General features: G+C 43.8%; 2 protein-coding genes across 2 annotated transcripts in view; one reads left to right on the top strand and one right to left on the bottom strand.

The window, feature by feature from the left end:
- The window catches only part of LOC542211 (uncharacterized), a 51,197-nt gene that overhangs the window by 14,078 nt on the left and 19,380 nt on the right, over window positions 1–17,739 (bottom strand). The window contains exons 17-25 of the mRNA NM_001111823.2: window positions 17,560–17,662; window positions 17,291–17,473; window positions 17,122–17,214; window positions 16,960–16,995; window positions 9,042–9,143; window positions 8,840–8,950; window positions 7,167–7,329; window positions 6,952–7,073; window positions 6,781–6,833 (exon numbers count right to left, since the gene is read on the bottom strand). Of these exons, the coding sequence (NP_001105293.2) occupies window positions 6,781–6,833; window positions 6,952–7,073; window positions 7,167–7,329; window positions 8,840–8,950; window positions 9,042–9,143; window positions 16,960–16,995; window positions 17,122–17,214; window positions 17,291–17,473; window positions 17,560–17,662 (966 nt within the window). The remainder of the gene's footprint in view (window positions 1–6,780; window positions 6,834–6,951; window positions 7,074–7,166; window positions 7,330–8,839; window positions 8,951–9,041; window positions 9,144–16,959; window positions 16,996–17,121; window positions 17,215–17,290; window positions 17,474–17,559; window positions 17,663–17,739) is intronic.
- On the top strand, window positions 10,750–13,205 carry LOC103630237 (uncharacterized). The gene is made up of 2 exons (XM_008651306.4): window positions 10,750–12,622; window positions 12,787–13,205. The coding sequence occupies exons 1-2, from the start codon at window positions 11,668–11,670 to the stop codon at window positions 12,828–12,830; spliced, it is 999 nt and encodes a 332-aa protein (XP_008649528.2). The 5' UTR covers window positions 10,750–11,667; the 3' UTR covers window positions 12,831–13,205.

A 17,739-nucleotide genomic window follows, 5' to 3' on the forward strand; every position in this document is an offset into this window, starting at 1 on the left:
AAAATTGTGCTCCATATATTTTTATAAGGTGTATTATGCTCCAAGGAAGTCTTTCAAAGTATGCTTTGACAATTACAATATGCTACATTGCTACAAAACCAATGTCTTACTAAAAGACATGTGACATAAGAATCTGTTGGTGCATCTCTTGTGCGCTAAACATGAATACATTTTGAGTAATTGATCGATGGTCAAAGCTTACAATGTTTGATATCTCCAAATACAATGACTGATCCATCAAAAAAATCTAGTTTGGAATATGAGAGGCCTCAACCGTACGTGTCGGAGAGATACAGTCAGGGTCATGGTTAACTCTACTAAACCTGATTTGGTTTGTCTCCAGGAGACTAAAAAAGCAGTTATTTCAAGACGGATGGTAATGTCGATGTTGGGATCTGAGTTTGATGAATTTATTTTCCTTCCGGCTCAGGGCACCAGGGGTGGCATCCTGTTGGCTTGGAAGAGTACCAGTTGCACAGTGCTTGGGCGGTGGGTGGTGACTTTAATCTTATATACAAGGTCGAGGATAAGAGCAATACCAACCTTGATAGGTTGATGATGGGTCGATTTCAACACTTCCTCAATGATCTTGAGCTGCAAGAGCTTCCCCTAATTGGTAGAAGGTCTACCTGGCCGAATGAGCGTGAAGCCCCTACGCTAGTACGGCTAGACAGGGTTTCTTCTACTCGGATTGGGAGAATTTATTTCCTAATTGCATCCTCCAGAGCTCTACGTCCACGATTTCAGACCATTGCCCCCTTCTGCTGGGTTTGCATGAGTTCTCCCAAGGGAGGAGGCGATTTCACTTTGAATGTTTTTGGCCGCGCTTGGAGGGTTTTCTAGAAGAGGTAGATAGGTCATGGTGCCAGCCGATTGATGCCACTTGTCCTCTGCAGTGCCTTGCTGACAAACTCGGGAGGCTTTCTCAAGACATTAAATCATAAGTGATCGGAAAATTGGTAACATTATGTTATGGGCCTTAAGCCCATTATCTAGGTCAGTATAGTTAGGTTAGCCGCGACCACTGTTCACGTGTGGTTACTGTAGCGCGTGAACAGTGCCGGCCAGGTAGGGTTTGTTATGTTGCTTAGCTATTAAGTTAGGGTTACCTCTCTATATAAGGAGGGGCAGGGTGTTAGTTGAGATAAGCAAGAAGAATAGATCTGGTTTACTCCTAGGACCTCCTATGAGAGGGCTGAGTACCGGGAATATCTTGCGAGTGCATCACAGTTCACAACACATTAAGCGGCAATTGCGGCTAGGCCAGTTTATTCTGCATAGGCTCGAAATTGCCCTTGATTCTAGACCTTTGGTCCCACATGAAGATTGGTTGCGCAAGCAGCTTAAGCAGCATTGTTTGAGGCTAGCCTCCCTTGAAAGGAATATGACTCGAACGCGCTCCAGATTGAATTGGCTCGGGGAGGGAGATGTAAATACCTCATATTTTCACTAGCATGCACGTTACTGGAAAAGAAAGAATTATATGGCCAAGTTGAAAGTGGGGGGTCAGATTGTTACTGAGCAGAATGATAAAATGGAAGTTGTTTGGGACTTTTACCATAATCTACTAGGTACTGCAGTGCAGGGATTTCACCCTCAATCTTGAGTCCTTCCATCACCAAGGGATGGACTTAACCGACCTAGAGAAGTTCTTTACAGAAGAAGAGGTTTGGGCAGCTATCAAATCCCTGCCTTTCACTGTTCTTAAGGCGTCGCCTAGGCGTCCGTGGTCCAACGCCTTGGACCGCCTTACCGCTTTAAAAACCATGCTGCCTTTTGACAAGGCGCCAGGCTCTGATGGATTTATCGGGCGGTTCTTTAACACTGCTTGGCACATTATTAAGGTGGACTTATTGCCGTTGTCTGCCGGGTTATGCAGGGAGATGGTAATAGTTCCTTCTCAATTCAGCTTACATTACTTTGTTACCTAAGTCCCTGATGCTCTGGAAATTAAGGATTTCAGGCCGATAAGTCTGATACATAGCTTCGCAAAGATTGTGTCCAAGCTCTTAGCTAACAGATTGGCTGGAAAGCTCCCTTCTTTGGTGTCCAACAGTCAAAGTGCTTTTATAAAAGGTCGATGCATTCATGATAACTTTATTCTTGTGCAGCAGACTGCTAAGGCTTTGCACAGGCCGAAGGAGACTAGGATACTTCTTAAGTTGGACATCACAAAGGCTTTTGACTCTGTGTCATGGCCTTCCTTGCTTTAAGTGTTGAGATTTTTGGGTTTTGGTCCTGTTTGGTGTGGTGTTTTGTCCAAGCTGCTAAGGAGTTCGTCAACTAGGGTGTTGGTTAACGACAAGCCAGGTGACCTTATTTCTCATCAGAGAGGATTACGCCAGGGAGGACCCTCTATCGCCTATGCTATTCATTATGGTTATGGATGTCCTAAACTCAATGGTGTGTAAGGCAGTGGAAATGGGTTATCTGCAACTTTTGTTGAGAAGAGGTCATGGCCAAAGGATTTCCTTATATGCTGATGATGTTGTCATTTTTCTGCAATCTAGGAGGGATGAATTGGCCTTGACAAAGGAGCTTTTGCGTACTTTCAGAAATGCTACAGGGTTGGTAACTAACATTAGTAAGAGCTCGGTCACTCCTATCCAATGTGGGGAAGAGGAGTTAGCGGAGGTGCAAGAAGTTATGGCGTGTAAAGTGGAGAATTTCCCCTGTAAATATCTGGGCATGCCTCTCTCAGCCAGGAAACTAAGGAAAAATGACTTGATTCTGTTAGTGGATAAGATTGGAAAAATGACTTGATTTTGTTAGTGGATAAGGTTGCTGATCATTTACCGGGATGGAAAGCGGCCTTAATGCATCCTGCGGGACGTGCAACCCTTGTCCAGGCAGTTCTCACGGCAGTGCCTGTTTACCATTTCATTGCCTTACAATGTCCCAAATGGGTGTTTAAGGCAATTGACAAGATAAGGAGAGGCTTCCTATGGAAGGGAAGGAAAGATATTAAAGGGGGTCACTATCTAATAAATTGGAACCGAGTTTGCAGACCCCTAGAGCAAGGTGGTTTGGGCATTCACAATCTGGAGTCTCTAGGTTGGGCGTTGAACATGAGGTGGCTTTGGATGAAAAAAAACTCAACATGATGGGCCTTGGTCTAGGTTAGATATTAAGGTGCATCCAAATGCTGCTGCTATTTTTGCAATCTTGGTGGTGACTTCGGTTGGGAATGGAGAAAGTACTCTTTTTCTGGACGGACAAATGGTTGCACGGGGGCTCCTTGGACCAATTGGCTCCGGATCTCTCCCTGCTCATCCCAAAGAGGGTTTTCAAAGAAAGGACAGTCAAGGATGCCTTGCTAAACAGGCAGTGGATCAAGGATATTAGGGGGGGGGGGGGGGGGGGGGGGGGGGGGGGTCTACATGTGCAAGCCTTGATTGAGTTTCTCTTGCTCTGAGATGTTTTGCTTGGCATTCAACTCATGCTCGAGGTGCTAGACCACCATCTCTGGACACCAGCACCCTCAGGAATTTACTCCTCCAAATCAGCCTACAAAAGGTTTTTTGAAGGTTCTGTTGGGTTTGAACCCTGCCAGAGAATATGGAAATGTTGGGCAGCACGAAGGTGTAAGTAGATGTGAACATGAAGTTATTTCATCAATATGCTAGATACAGGAAGAAGAAAAATTTTGTTGCCAAGCTTAATTCCGAAGGAAACAGCTTCACCGAACATAATGACAAGGCAAAACTCGTGCATGAGTACTACTCTTCACTGTTGGGTTGCTGTTTGGACAGATCTGCCTCCATTAATCTTGATGTTCTAGGGATTCAGGCCGATGATCTTGCTGTTTTGGACTCTCCTTTTACAGAGCATGAGATTTGGGAGGTTATTAAGGGGTTGCCATCCGACAAAGCTCCAGGGCCAGATGGTTTCACTGGCCGCTTTTAAAAGGTATGTTGGCCTATTATCAAGGATGAGATATTGGCAGCTGTTTTAGCGGTTTGGAGCAGAAAATTTGACAACTTTGGTCGTCTCAAGACAGCCTATGTGACCCTTATTCCTAAAAAGGAAGGAGCGGAGGAGGTTAAGGACTTTCGTCCTATCAGTCTAGTCCATAGCTTTGCCAAGTTGATCACCAAAGTGTTAGCCAACAGGTTGTCCGGAAAATTGCAGTCTATGGTCTCCTCAAAGCAAAGTGCTTTCATCAAAGGTCGGTGTATTCAGGATAATTTCATGCCTGTTCAATAGACAACCTGATTGCTCTATCAACAAAAAAGACCAAGAATGTTGCTTAAGTTAGATATCACAAAGGCCTTTGATTCGGTTTCATGGCCGTTCTTGTTGGAAGTGATGCAGGTTTTAGGCTTTGGGCAAATATGACGTGATACTATTAGTGGTCTGTTGGGCTCTTCCTCCACTATGGTCCTCTTGAATGGAGTGCCAGGAAAGATAATCATAAAAAGGGGTTAAGGCAGGGGGACCCTTTGTCTCCTATGCTCTTTATATTGGTTATGGATGTCCCCGGTGGCATGGTTTCCAAAGCTAAAGAGGAGGGGCTGCTGCACTCCTTATCTACGAGAATGTTACAGCATAGAATCTCCCTTTATGCAGATGATGTTGTGCTCTTCCTCCATCCTAAGGCCCTGTTCGTTTCCGTCGGATTGGTGGATCGGAACGATTCCTAGCCGGATCGCTTCTCTAATTTATATAAACTTTGATGAGCTGGAACGATTCCGGGTGCAATCCGATGTAAACGAACAAGGCCTAAGGAAAGTGACATCCAGGTGGTTCTTGGCATCCTGCATTTTTTTTGGGGAGGCCTCAGGATTGAAACATAATGTGCACAACAGCAGTGTCTATCCAATCTGCTGTGGTGAGCAAGAGGTTGAGGTCCTTCAAGATCAACTTCCACGTGAGCTGTCTGCTTTTCCCTGTAAGTATCTGGGGTTGCCTTTATCCCTAAAGAGGCTCACTAGAAACCAGCTGCAACCAATCATTGATAGAATTGCTGCGCAATTGGAGGGATGGAAAGCAGACTTGTTAACTAAGGGTGTGCTTGTTTCCCTCCTAAATTATATAAGTTGGATTATGGTGGAATGGTATGAGGGTATAATATCACTTTAGGACCACAAATAAGCTAGTATTGGGTAGCTTATTTTAGCTTATTTGTGATCTCAAAATGACATTTTACCCTCCTACCCTTCCACCATAATCTAACTTATATAATTTAGGAGTGAAACAAACAGGGCCTAAAGCTGGGCGCCGAGTGCAGGTCCAATTTATGCTAACAGGGATGCCTATTTATCTAGCCATGGCAATTGATCTACCACAGTGGGCTTTAAAAGCAATAGATAGAATCAAGAAAGGTTTCCTTTGGTGTGGAAGAAAAGATGTTAGGGGAGGGCATTGCATGGTGGCATGGGGAAGAGTTTGTCGGCCTTTCGGTCTCAATGAGGTTGGATGGGCTCTCAGGACGAAATGGTTATGGCTATCAAAAACGGAGCCTAGAAAACCTTGGTCCTCCCTCCCATTGCAGATTCACGAGAAGGTGAAAGCCTTCTTTCATATGGCTATAGTTGCTGAAATTGGCAATGGTGCCTCAACCTTGTTCTCGCCACGCCTGTTCGCTACTATTCTCAGGCGAGTGGTCAGTTGTAGTAAGGTGCAAGATGCACCCTTGGGCAGGAAATGGATATCTGACATCCAAGGTGCTTTATCGGTGGGAGTCATTGCAAGATGCACTCTTCGGGATGCCTTACAGTCTGTTGAGTTGCGGCAAGATTTGGAAGATAAACATGTTTTCAGGTTGGCCACCAATGGCAAATACTCTGCCAAGGCAGGCTATGAGGGGTTGTTTTTTGGCTCAACTCATTTTGATCCTTGGGAAAGAATTTGGCAGTCATGGCATCCGCCAAAATGTAAATTCTTTGTATGGTTGGCTGCTCTTGGTATTGGACAGCAGATCGGCTTCAAAAAAGAGGGTTGGATCACCCTGAAAGTTGCCCGCTTTGTAATCAAGAGCCTGAAACCATTGATCATCTTCTTGTTGGTTGTGTTTTTGCAAGGGAATTCTGGTTCATATTGCTTGGGCAAGTTAATCTACACATCCTTTCCCCACAGCCAGGTGAATATAACGCAATGGAATGCTGGCGAAAGGTGGCTGATAAAGTTCAGGGCTTACTGCAAAGGGGGCTGAATTCTTTGGTTATTCTCAGTTTTTGGACAATTTGGAACCACAGAAACGGATGTGTTTTTGATAGACACTCCCCTAGCTTAGAGCTTGCTTTTAAAAGGCTTGATGATGAGAGGGTGCTTTGGGAGATGGCAGGGGCCAAACACCTCTCCCTCCTGTTGGCACCAATTCCGGGTGAGTAGTCTTTCTAGTTCTTAATGGATCCATTCTTGTATGGTATTTTCCGGCCACCGTACGGTACTAAGGTACCTTTAGTTTGTATTGGACTTTTTGGTCTATTTTGGACCTTGTTATCTTCTTAATATAATGATACGTAGCTCTCTTGTGTGTTCGAGGAAAAAAATATACCAAGGACTTCTAGTGCAAGCTGAAAAAACAATATGGTAAATGTTTTGGCTTTTCTAGATACATTGTTTTTATCAAAACATAGAAAATTATAATGGCACAGACACAATTAACCCTTTTTACTATGTATCTAGACATAATGTATATCTAAGTGCATAACAAAAGTTAGTGCCTAGAAAAGACAAAACGTCTTCTAATTTGGAATGGAGGGAGTAGTTTTTTTTTCAAAAGACAGACACCATATAGCAATTAAAGAAGGGTTTATTTATAGTAAAAAATCTTACCCATCCAAGACAAGCTTCAGATGATGCACTAAAGCCGAAACATGAGTACCAACCTGTTCAGGACACGTAAAATACACACAATGTGTGTTAGATACAAAAACCTGATGTTGAACATTTTGATTAAAATTACATAATTAGATAATATCAAGTTCAGTAATAGCATCAACCAACCTGAACCTTAGGTATAAGATTAGTCAAAGTAACAATTGCACGCCGCCTGATATCAACCAGCTCCACTTTAAATAAACGAACAAGCACCGGAGCAACCAAGTGCATGTGCTCATCCAAATTTCCTAAATGTCACCATTCAATTCAACACAAATTATAATCAATATAAGTATATAACATCAATGGTGAACATGAAACTGTGAGAAATGGGGACATACCGCCAAAAACTTCAAGTGTGTGTAATATGTCAGGAACATAGTAATAATCATTGCAACGTTCAGCGTCACCTAAGACTTGGATACAACTCGGTAGAATGTGAAGTAAATACATTCTGAACTCATCATTTAAAGCTAAGCATAGCTGCTCGACAAGGTGAAGAACCTGAAGAGAAAATGGATAGTTAAGAAAACTAAAAAACCATGGTATGAAATACAAGGATCAGAAAAGGTAAACCTTCAGCAGGTAGTATAAGAGTGTAAAGACAACTGCAGATATGCCAAAAGGTTACTATGCTGATTATTCATTCACAAGAAACCTTAAAAGAAAGGAGCAAGAGCACGAGGGCCTAGTTTTCTCGATGTTAAGAACTAATAATAGTATAATACTCTAGAAAGAAAAATGCAATATATAGTGAATATGCGAACTGATACAGGGCTCCAGCCTAATAATCATCATGTTTCCTCACTAGTGACTCAGTAATGGTCAAGAAGAGCTCTCTGATCTCTTTCGGGGCCTGGATGATTTGGAATCATCGCAATAGATGTGTGTTTGATGGTCAGGCCCCCAGTCTCTCCTCTATCCTTCGGCAGGCCTACGACAAGGGAAGACTATGGGAATTAGCTGGGGCCAAGGGTCTCTCCTTTTTTGGCAGCTCCCTTGTCTGATGTCTGACCCCCCACCTGTTTAGTAGTTTTTTGAGTCCGGTTCCCATGGATCCTTTCATTTATGCGTGTTGCTGGCCTCCGTAAGGAGTTTTTTGCTGTAACCTCTGGTCTTCTATAGACCTTTTTATCTTCTTAATATATTTAATAAGGCGCGGTTCCCCTGCGCTTTCGAGAAAGAAAAAAATGGTTTCCAGTGGTTACCAGCAAGGTCAGGATATGATGATACTGATCACCATTTGAGGCTTACTGAATACTCATTCATAAAAGGCATACTTTGGTTAGGCCTGACCACCAGAGGATAGAAGAGATACTCCCTCCGTTCCAATTTATAATTCGTTTTGACTTTTTTACACCAAGTTTGACTGACTCGTCTTATTCAAAAAAAATCATATTTATTATTAATTTTTACTATAATATCGTTTAGCATATAATATACTTTAAGTATGGCTTTGGATTTTTTATTTTTTCGCAAAAAAATAAATAAGACGAGCCGGTCAAACTTAGTACAAAAAAGTCAAAGGAATTATAAATTGGAACGGATGGAGTATTAAAGAGTGTCAGTGTAACTGTGTTTATGGTTGTTTAGGGTTTCTGTATAGACCCCTATTGTAATGGGCCTTGGCCCACCTAACTCTATTATTAATACATAACCCTGGTTAGGGTAAGGGTTTTTCCCACTCTAACAAAGAGAGAGAAAGATCACTAGAACATTAACTAATATTGTGGAAACTGAACGAGGCATGAACAAGCTAATGGGTCATTTACAAACTTTTCTTACAGTCCAGGATATACAAAAAAATGTGAAAATTAACTGTCTATCTACCACTGCAGTGAGGAACATGTTAAAATATACCAATGTCAATTGTTAACATGAGATACTGCAGTTTGGCAGACATGCTTATGCTAGCTTAGATAATGTCATGGTCCAAATAGATTAGTCCAGTGTAAGGGTCTCTATAAAATGTTTGAAGACAGTAGAACAGCAACATGGAAGCCCACACAATTACCGGTGAACCCTGTGGGCCCTGTATGGTCCGATTTGGTGCAGCCAAGCTGAATGAGGAAGTCCACAGCTCAGAGATGAGGGAAAGTATGTCTTGTAAATATTTTCGGATGTGCTGAAAATAAGTAACTTTAATAAAATATGCCAGAAAATAACTGCAACAGAAAGAATCTAACAACAATTTGCAAACAAGAAAGACAGATTACCTGCCGGACAATAGATATCAATGTTCCAAGTTTCCAGGTTATGAACTCTTTTAAAGCACCATCCTCGCACATGCGAACAGCACGGAATAAATCAGGAAGAACCTTTAGAAGCAAAAGATAAAAAATCAGAAATTTATGTGCATTTATCGGTTTATCCTATCTCTCCCAAGGAAACACAAGCATGCCTAATTGTATTTCACTCAACCAATTATAAATGAAAGCTTAAAACAACGAAGATTTAAATCATTTGAAATTCCATGATGAGTTATTGAGTTGTCAAAAAATTACAATGCAAAGCCAATAATAAGAAATTGTATCACAAATGCTTAATACCCCGTTTGGATGTAGATATTGGAGCATGGAATTGGGAATTGGAATTAGCTTTCCTGAATTTTGTTGTTTGGTTGCACATAGAATTGAGATTTGGAATCAGAGAACCAATTCCCTGGAATTGGACTATAACTAGAAACTCCATCTCGCAATACAGAGTGTCACCCCTTTGAATTGCGTGGAATCAGACAGCACAATTCTAAACTCCGATTCAGTAACATCCAAAAAATAGAATTGGAATTACATCTCATTTCAATACTATGGCTGATTTGGTATTTGAACCCAATTCAATTCCATGCCCTCAATATCGACATCCAAACGGAGCATAAGTAAATTCTAGCATGATGTCAAAAAATCAGCATTCTCAGAAGCAGCCTAACTTTTATTTCATGTGACATTAAAACTTCAAGTAACAAATCATACAAAAAAGATGTATTGATAGCACAAGGTTTGAAGATGCTTCTCCACATTATTCTTCATGTGACATTTTTATTATTGGCTAGTGGAAATGAAATATCATGGAAAGACCAATACTTTTAGAATCATACAAAATCATGAGTAAGTGATACAATCTCGATATGAGCAAGATAGATGCAATCTATTCTTAGATCTATTCTTCATATCTGCCTTCTAATGACACCCCCTATAGAGGTGGTTAACCTGACCCTAATGACCTGGCTAATGGGCTTAGGGCCCATAACATCCACCCCTCCTTAAAAATAGCTCATCCGCGAGCTGTGAACACTACCAATGATGACTTGACTCGAAAACTAAAACGACACTAATACTAAGTCTTTTACATCTCGACTTCTATTTATTCACCTAAAACAATTAATTTACAATTGTAAAAAGAAAATAGTGGGACACAGCCCAATTACTTTGCCAATTCGGTCCAAATTGGGACCAAGGCGGCCCATTAGTGGAAGGCATGGCCTAGATTGGAACCCTAGGCAGCTAGCCTGGCCACCACGAGCAAATTGCCGCGTAGGGGAAGACCCGCCACCATGTCGAGCTCCCCGAAGGTCTTTTTCGCCTCCTCGCGCCGCACAGGGGTGCTGCCTGGCTACCCTTTCTCCTCGTCGGCCTCGCCATCACCTTCGACTTGGCTCTGATGGCGGGACAATCTCGCGACTGCGGCCGCTCCGCCCATGCGGGCCCCGCGGTGGCGCACCCGGCCTCCAATCCCGATCCAGCCACGACCGAGGACGCGACACTGTGACTCCGCGCCACGACGGACAAGTTGGAGGAGCGCCAGCTCAAGAGGTTGGACGAGGCGTACGCGGCAGCGCTGGCCCGACGCACCGACCTCTCTGACCCTGGTCACGTCAGTGAGGGCGGATTTGCCGACCTCCGGCGCCTCGAGTACTCCCTCGTGTTAAGGCCCATAAGGCCCATATTGCCTATATGCCTATATATATGCTACAGTACCCGTGGGGGTGATTATCTCGCCTAATCCAAGGTTAGTCACATGGTATCAGAGGAGGTTAGGGTTAGGGTTTACGTCTAAGCCCACCCTGATCCAATTTTTCGTCGCCGTCGCGCCGTCGCTGTGCTGTCCTCGCAGCCAGCTCCTTCCTCTTCTCCGGCTGCTGTCGCAGTCCTTCCACTCCCGCCCGCCGTCGCGGCCGCGGGTCCCTTTTCCTGGCCGCCGTCGCGGCCTGCTGGCCGCCGCTTCGTCGAGGATTCACCGTCCCTGCGCATCCGCCGTCCAGATTCGCGCACATCCGCGCCGTCCGCGCCGTCGACCTGCGCATCCCGCCGGATCCGCTCTCTCCGCGCCGTCGACCTGCGCATTCTGCCGTCCGCCGGATCCGCCCTCTGCCATCCCGCCGTCCGCCGGATCCGCCCTCTGCCGCTCCCCGTCGACCTGCTGCCGTCCGCCGGATCCGCCGTCTGTCTGCCGCGCCCGGTCCACCTGCTGTCCCTGCGCCAATCGCAGATTTGCGCAGATCCGCCCGCCGTTACTGCGCACGGCCTGCTCTGCGCAAGATCCGACGTCCAGGGAGTGCGCAGATCCGGCTGCTGTCAAATCCTGCCGCATCTGCCGTCCCGCTGTCCCTCGTCACCATCGCAGTCACCTCGTCTTGTGGGCAGGGCTGCAGATCTGCGCCGTTGCTGTCTCTGCGCAGGTGGCTGCCATTGCGGGCAGAGTTGAGGTGGCCTTGATTATCTGCAGCAGGGTGACAGTTGCTGTCCATCTCGGTTTTCGCTGCCCAGGATCTTCGTCAAAGTCGGGCTGCTGTCAGTTGCGGCTCCTCTGGTTTGTTTGGTTTCACTTATTTCCATTGAATTCAATATGACGACAAATGCTATTGTGGTTAATATCACTCTCGATGGTCAAAATTATCCGGAGTGGGCTTTCTGTGTTGAGACTGCACTCCGGGGACATGGATTACTCTTCCATTTGACTGATGCAGCACCTGTTCTTGCTGATGATCGTCGCAATGCTGCTGATATCAAAACATGGCAGCTCAATGATGGTAAAGTGATGGCTGCTATGGTGAACAGCGTCAAACCGTCTATGATTATGAGTTTGTCTAAATTCAAAACTGCTAAATCCATCTGGTCTCATTTGAAGGAGCGTTTTGTTCAGGATAGTGGTGCTCTATTACACACCCTTATGCAGCAGACACATGTTATTGAGCAAAATGATATGAGTATTGATGAGTACTACTCAGCCTTTGATCGCCTGATGAGTGCTTTGACATCAATGGTGCCTGCTTGTACTGCTGATCCATGTCCGACTCATAAGTTTATTGAGAAGTTCTTCACTTACAGATTTGTTATGGGTGTTCGGGCCGAGTTTGATTCTCTTCGTGCTCGTTTACTTCAGGGTTCTGACACTCTCACAATGGCTAAGGCGCTGTCTGATTTACTTGCTGAAGAGACTCGTCTTAACTCTCTTTCCTCTAATGGTGGTAATCCTCACAGTGTGTTGGCTGCTGCCCAGAAACCTAAGAATATTTTTAAGCCTTGTGATCATTGTGGCAAGACCAATCATCGATCTGAGCTTTGCTTTGTCAAGTTTCCTGAGAAGTTGACTGATTTCCGTGCACGACGTGCTGCTCGTGGTCGTGGTCCAGGACCATCTAATAGAGGCTCAGTTGCTGTTGCTGCCACTTCGTCCGCTTGTACTTCAGAGTCGGCCTGGGTACTTGATTCAGGAGCTTCCTTTCATGTCACATCTGATCAGTCAAAGTTGGCTTCTACTACACCTGTCACAAATGGTGCTTCAGTGCAGACAGCTGATGGTACTGTATGCCACATTACTCATAAGGGTTATCTTTCAGATCCACACTTTACAGTACCTAATATTTTCTTTGTTCCTGAGCTATCTATGGACCTTCTTTCAGTAGGCCAAATTACGGATCATAATTGCTTTGTCGGATTTGATGACTCATCTTGTTTTGTACAGGACCTTCGTACAGGGGAAGTGATTGGGACTGGCCGTCGCCGTAGAGCTGCTCCTCGCCTCTACATCTTGGACTCTTTGCGGCTTCCTTCCTTGGCTACATCTCCAGCGCATGTGCTTTCAGCTACCCTTGCTTCTGTTGCGTCTTTTGCCCAGTGGCATCATCGTCTAGGTCATTTGTGTGGATCTAGATTGTCTACTCTAATAAAGTCAGGTTGCTTAGGTCATACTTCGGTTGAGTCTGATTTTCATTGTAAGGGTTGTCATCTTGGAAAACAAATACAACTTCCATATTTTACTAGTCATTCTCATTCTGTTCAACCCTTTGATTTGGTTCACTCTGATATTTGGGGTCCTGCACCTTTTGTGTCAAAAGGTGGATATAAATACTATGTTATTTTTATTGATGATCATTCTCGCTACACTTGGATTTATTTCATGAAACGCCGCTCTGAGCTGATTTCTATTTATAAAACCTTTGCTCGTATGATTCACACTCAATTTTCCACTCACATTAAAACCTTTCGTTCTGATTCTGGTGGTGAATATTTATCTGATAATTTCCGCCAGTTTTTGACTTCAGAGGGTACTCTTGCTCAGCTTTCTTGCCCTGGTGCTCATGCACAGAACGGTGTGGCTGAACGCAAACATCGTCACATTATAGAAACTGCTCGCACTTTGTTGATATCTTCTTTTGTCCCGTCACATTTTTGGGGTGAAGCAGTTTCTACTGCGGTTTACCTCATCAATAGACAACCGTCATCCAAACTCTCTGGCAAAACACCTGGTGAAGTTCTTTTCGGAACTCCTCCACGATATGACCACCTTCGAGTTTTTGGATGTACGTGTTATGTACTATTATCACCTCGTGAACGTACTAAATTGACTGCTCAATCTGTTGAGTGTGTTTTTCTTGGATATAGCCCTGAACATAAAGGCTATCGATGTTATGATTCATCTTCTCGTCGCATGCGTATTTCTCGAGATGTGAGCTTCAATGAAAATCGTCCCTTCTTTTACAACTCTTCCACTCATTCTTCTTTTTATTCCACAGAGTCTACCTCCTTCATGAGCCTTCCTCCCATTTCTGAAACTTCATCAGTATCACCACCTACTGTTTCTACTCCAGATGTCCTTATTCCCATCACACCACCTTCCACTTCCACAACATCTCCGTCTTACTCTTCCAAACCACCTGTCACTCAGACTTACATTCGTCGTCCTCGCTCTACTCCCACGGCCAGTCCTGATGACGATCCTGTTGCTGATACTTGTACTAACAATGATGACTCTCATGTTGTTTTTAATCAGGGGTATCATCTTCGTGACCGTGGCACTATTGCAGCTCCAGAACGTTATGGGTTTTCCCGTGCTGGTGCAGTCATTGCTGAACCATCATCTTATAAAGAGGCGTCTGGTATACCTGAGTGGCAGCTTGCTATGACTGATGAATTAAATGCCCTTCATCGCACATGTACATGGGATGTTGTTCCGTTACCTGCTGGTGTTGTACCTATCACGTGCAAATGGGTATTCAAGGTTAAAACCAAATCTGATGGGTCTATTGAGCGATATAAAGCTCGTCTTGTGGCCAGAGGTTTTCAACAGACACAGGGTATTGACTATGATGAGACTTTTGCACCTGTGGCCCATCTGACTACTGTCTGAGCTTTACTTGCTGTTGCAGCCTCATCTTCTTGGACTATCTCTCAGATGGATGTCAAAAATGCTTTTCTTCATGGTGATTTACATGAGGAAGTCTATATGCATCCACCTCCTGGGATAGAGGTTCCATCAGGGCATGTATGTCGTCTCCGTCGAGCCTTGTATGGTCTCAAACAAGCTCCTCGTGCTTGGTTTGAGAGATTTGTTTCTGTCATCAAGGCTTGTGGTTTCTATTCTAGTGATCATGATCCTGCATTGTTCATTCATGTTTCTTCACGAGGACGCACGTTGTTATTACTATATGTTGATGACATGTTGATTACAGGCGATGATCCAGACCATATTGCTCATGTGAAGGCGTCTCTGAGTAAGGAATTTCAAATGTCTGACTTGGGGGCACTCAGTTATTTCTTGGGCATTGAGGTTTTGCAGACTCAAAATGGTATTTATCTTTCTCAGGCCAAGTACATACAAGATCTTCTTGATCGTTCTGGTCTTAGTGATACTCGCACTGTTGCCACGCCTATGGATCTACACTTATCTCTTCGTCCGACTGATGGGACACCTTTGGAGGATCCATCTCGATACAGACATCTTGTTGGCAGCTTAGTTTATCTTACTGTCACCAGGCCAGATATTGCTCATGCGGTTCAGATCTTGAGTCAGTTTGTCTCTGCTCCTACATCAGTTCATTATGGGCACTTACTTCGTGTGCTTAGATATTTACGGGGGACAAAAACACAATGTTTATTTTATGACTCAAATTCCCCACTTCAGCTTCACGCTTACTCTGATGCTACCTGGGCCAGTGATCCTACAGATCGTCGCTCCATCACTGGTTACTGTATTCTTCTTGGATCATCCCCTATTGCTTGGAAATCCAAGAAGCAAGCTGTTGTATCTAGATCTAGTACTGAAGCAGAACTTCGAGCCCTGGCTACTACTACTGCTGAGATTATCTGGATTCGTTGGCTCTTGGCTGATCTAGGCGTTTCTTGTGACTCGCCTACACTTCTTCGCTGTGACAACACTGGAGCTATACAAATTTGTCATGATCCAGTGAAGCGTGAACTCACAAAACACATTGGTGTTGATGTCTCATTCACTAGATCTCATTGTCATCAGAAGACCATTGATCTTCAATATGTGCCCTCAGAATTACAGCTTGCGGATTTCTTCACAAAAGCACAAACTAGGGCACAACATCAGTTTCATCTAATCAAACTCAATGCTTCAAATCCTCCACTTCCTCCTTGAGTTTGACAGGGGGTGTTAAGGCCCATAAGGCCCATATTGCCTATATGCCTATATATATGCTACAGTACCCGTGGGGGTGATTATCTCGCCTAATCCAAGGTTAGTCACAACCTCGCATGGCTCGTCTGCCTCCTCCAGAGCACCGCCACAGCTGCCCATGTGGCCGCCTTCGCCCGTGCCCAGGCCTCCGTCGCTCACGCCCAAGCCTCCTTCAATCGTGCCCAAGCCACCTTCGTCGCTCGTGCCAACGTTGCCTGCACCCAAGCCGCCCGTGGTAGAAGCAGAGGAGCCAACCCGCGCCTGCTCGAGCTTGGCCAAACGATTGTCATGGGAATCCAGCCTGTTATTTATGGATTGCAGCTGCGCCAGGATACGATCCGGTTTCTCCACATCAGAGAGGGTCCCCAAATCGTCGGCGGCGCCGGACATTGTCGTCGATGCGTCAACCTGGTTCCGATACCAAATTGATACGGTCTCGATATGAGCAAGATAGATCCAATCTATTATTAGATCTATTCTTCTTGCCTTCCTTCTATGACCCCCACCTCTCATTATATAGAGGTGGTTAACCTAACCCTAATGACCTAGCTAATGGGCTTAGGGCCATTAACAGCCCGTAACAGTTAGTCTCAGCGATCAAAATACAAAGACTTCAAGAATGCAACAAGCACTTGTTAGCCCAGATCAATTATGATGCCAGGCTTGAAGGTCATCAGTTACTATATTAGTTAAATTTAGGGCCAGTTTGCATCTAAACGACTAAATTTTAGTGATTTAGTCCCATCACATCAGATGTTTGAATACTAGTTAGAAGTATTAAATATAGTCTAATTACAAAATCAATTACACCAATAAGGACTAAACGGTAAAATGAGTCTATTAAACCTAATTAGTTCATGATTCGCTAAACATTTGTTAATCATGGATTAATTAGGCTTAATAAATTTGTCTCGTCGTTTAGTCTTCATTTATGTAATTAGTTTTGTAATTAGACTATATCTAATACTCATAATTGGCATTCAAACATTCGATAAGACATGGACTAACTTTAGTCAGGGGAACCAAACACCCTCTTAGCATAACTGAAGCTGAAACATGTGGCTTGCTGTCAATTATACTACATGGAGCATATCTGAAATTTTAGATCCTACTGTGGTCAACACAAGACATGCAGCAACTAAATAAACGAAATAAGCAAATCTATAAAATAGCAAAGGAATGACAGTAGAGTAAAGCCAATTGGGAGGCTCTCACCTTTGGTAAGTATGGAACACAGCCGAGGCCCATTGACTAGATTCCAATTTATCATAGATAAAAACAATAAATGAAGTGATTAAATTGTTGAAAAACAAAAAGTTGTTGAGGTAAATAGATATTTAAAATAGAAAATAAGAAGTATTAAACTACATGTATTACCTTAAAAATAAAGATAAGGGAGCCAACCACCATTTGGTGATAACTTGAAAGAGAAGGATCTCGAAGAATTCGCATGAGGGAGCTAATTGCAACCTAGCAAAATGGGAATGAACTGAAATAGGGTAACACCTGAATCTCAGATGTTTAATGAAGGAATATAAAACCATACTGTTGAATAGTAGTCCTCGGATGCTGAAAAAGAAGGCCAGTAGTCAGTCGGTAACTCTTCCATGGAAACAATATGTTGTGCGGTCTCGATTGTTGGCCGTAGGACCTCTCTATGCTGACCAGGTAGATTGTGCTGATTTCGCTTGTGTGCGTGAGGGTCCAATGCACCCATAATCCCTAAAACCTGAGAAAAAACATATTACTTTATTACATGGCCAGGAGTGTTATACAAATTTAAAAAAAACTTTAAGCAGAAATTGAAACAAATACCTTCAGCACTTCTAGTCTAGTTGACCATTCCAATTCACCATTAAGCAACTTCAAGAGTAAGCCAAGCAATGGCGGGTACTCATTATAGGGGGCAATAACATAGCTGGTGAATCACCCGTACAAAAGAACATAAATCATGTTCAAGATGCAGTAATACACTTAGTATAAAATGGAAATAAC

This window comes from Zea mays, chromosome 6 (assembly GCF_902167145.1).
Source record: "Zea mays cultivar B73 chromosome 6, Zm-B73-REFERENCE-NAM-5.0, whole genome shotgun sequence".
In the NCBI taxonomy this organism is placed as follows: domain Eukaryota; kingdom Viridiplantae; phylum Streptophyta; class Magnoliopsida; order Poales; family Poaceae; genus Zea; species Zea mays.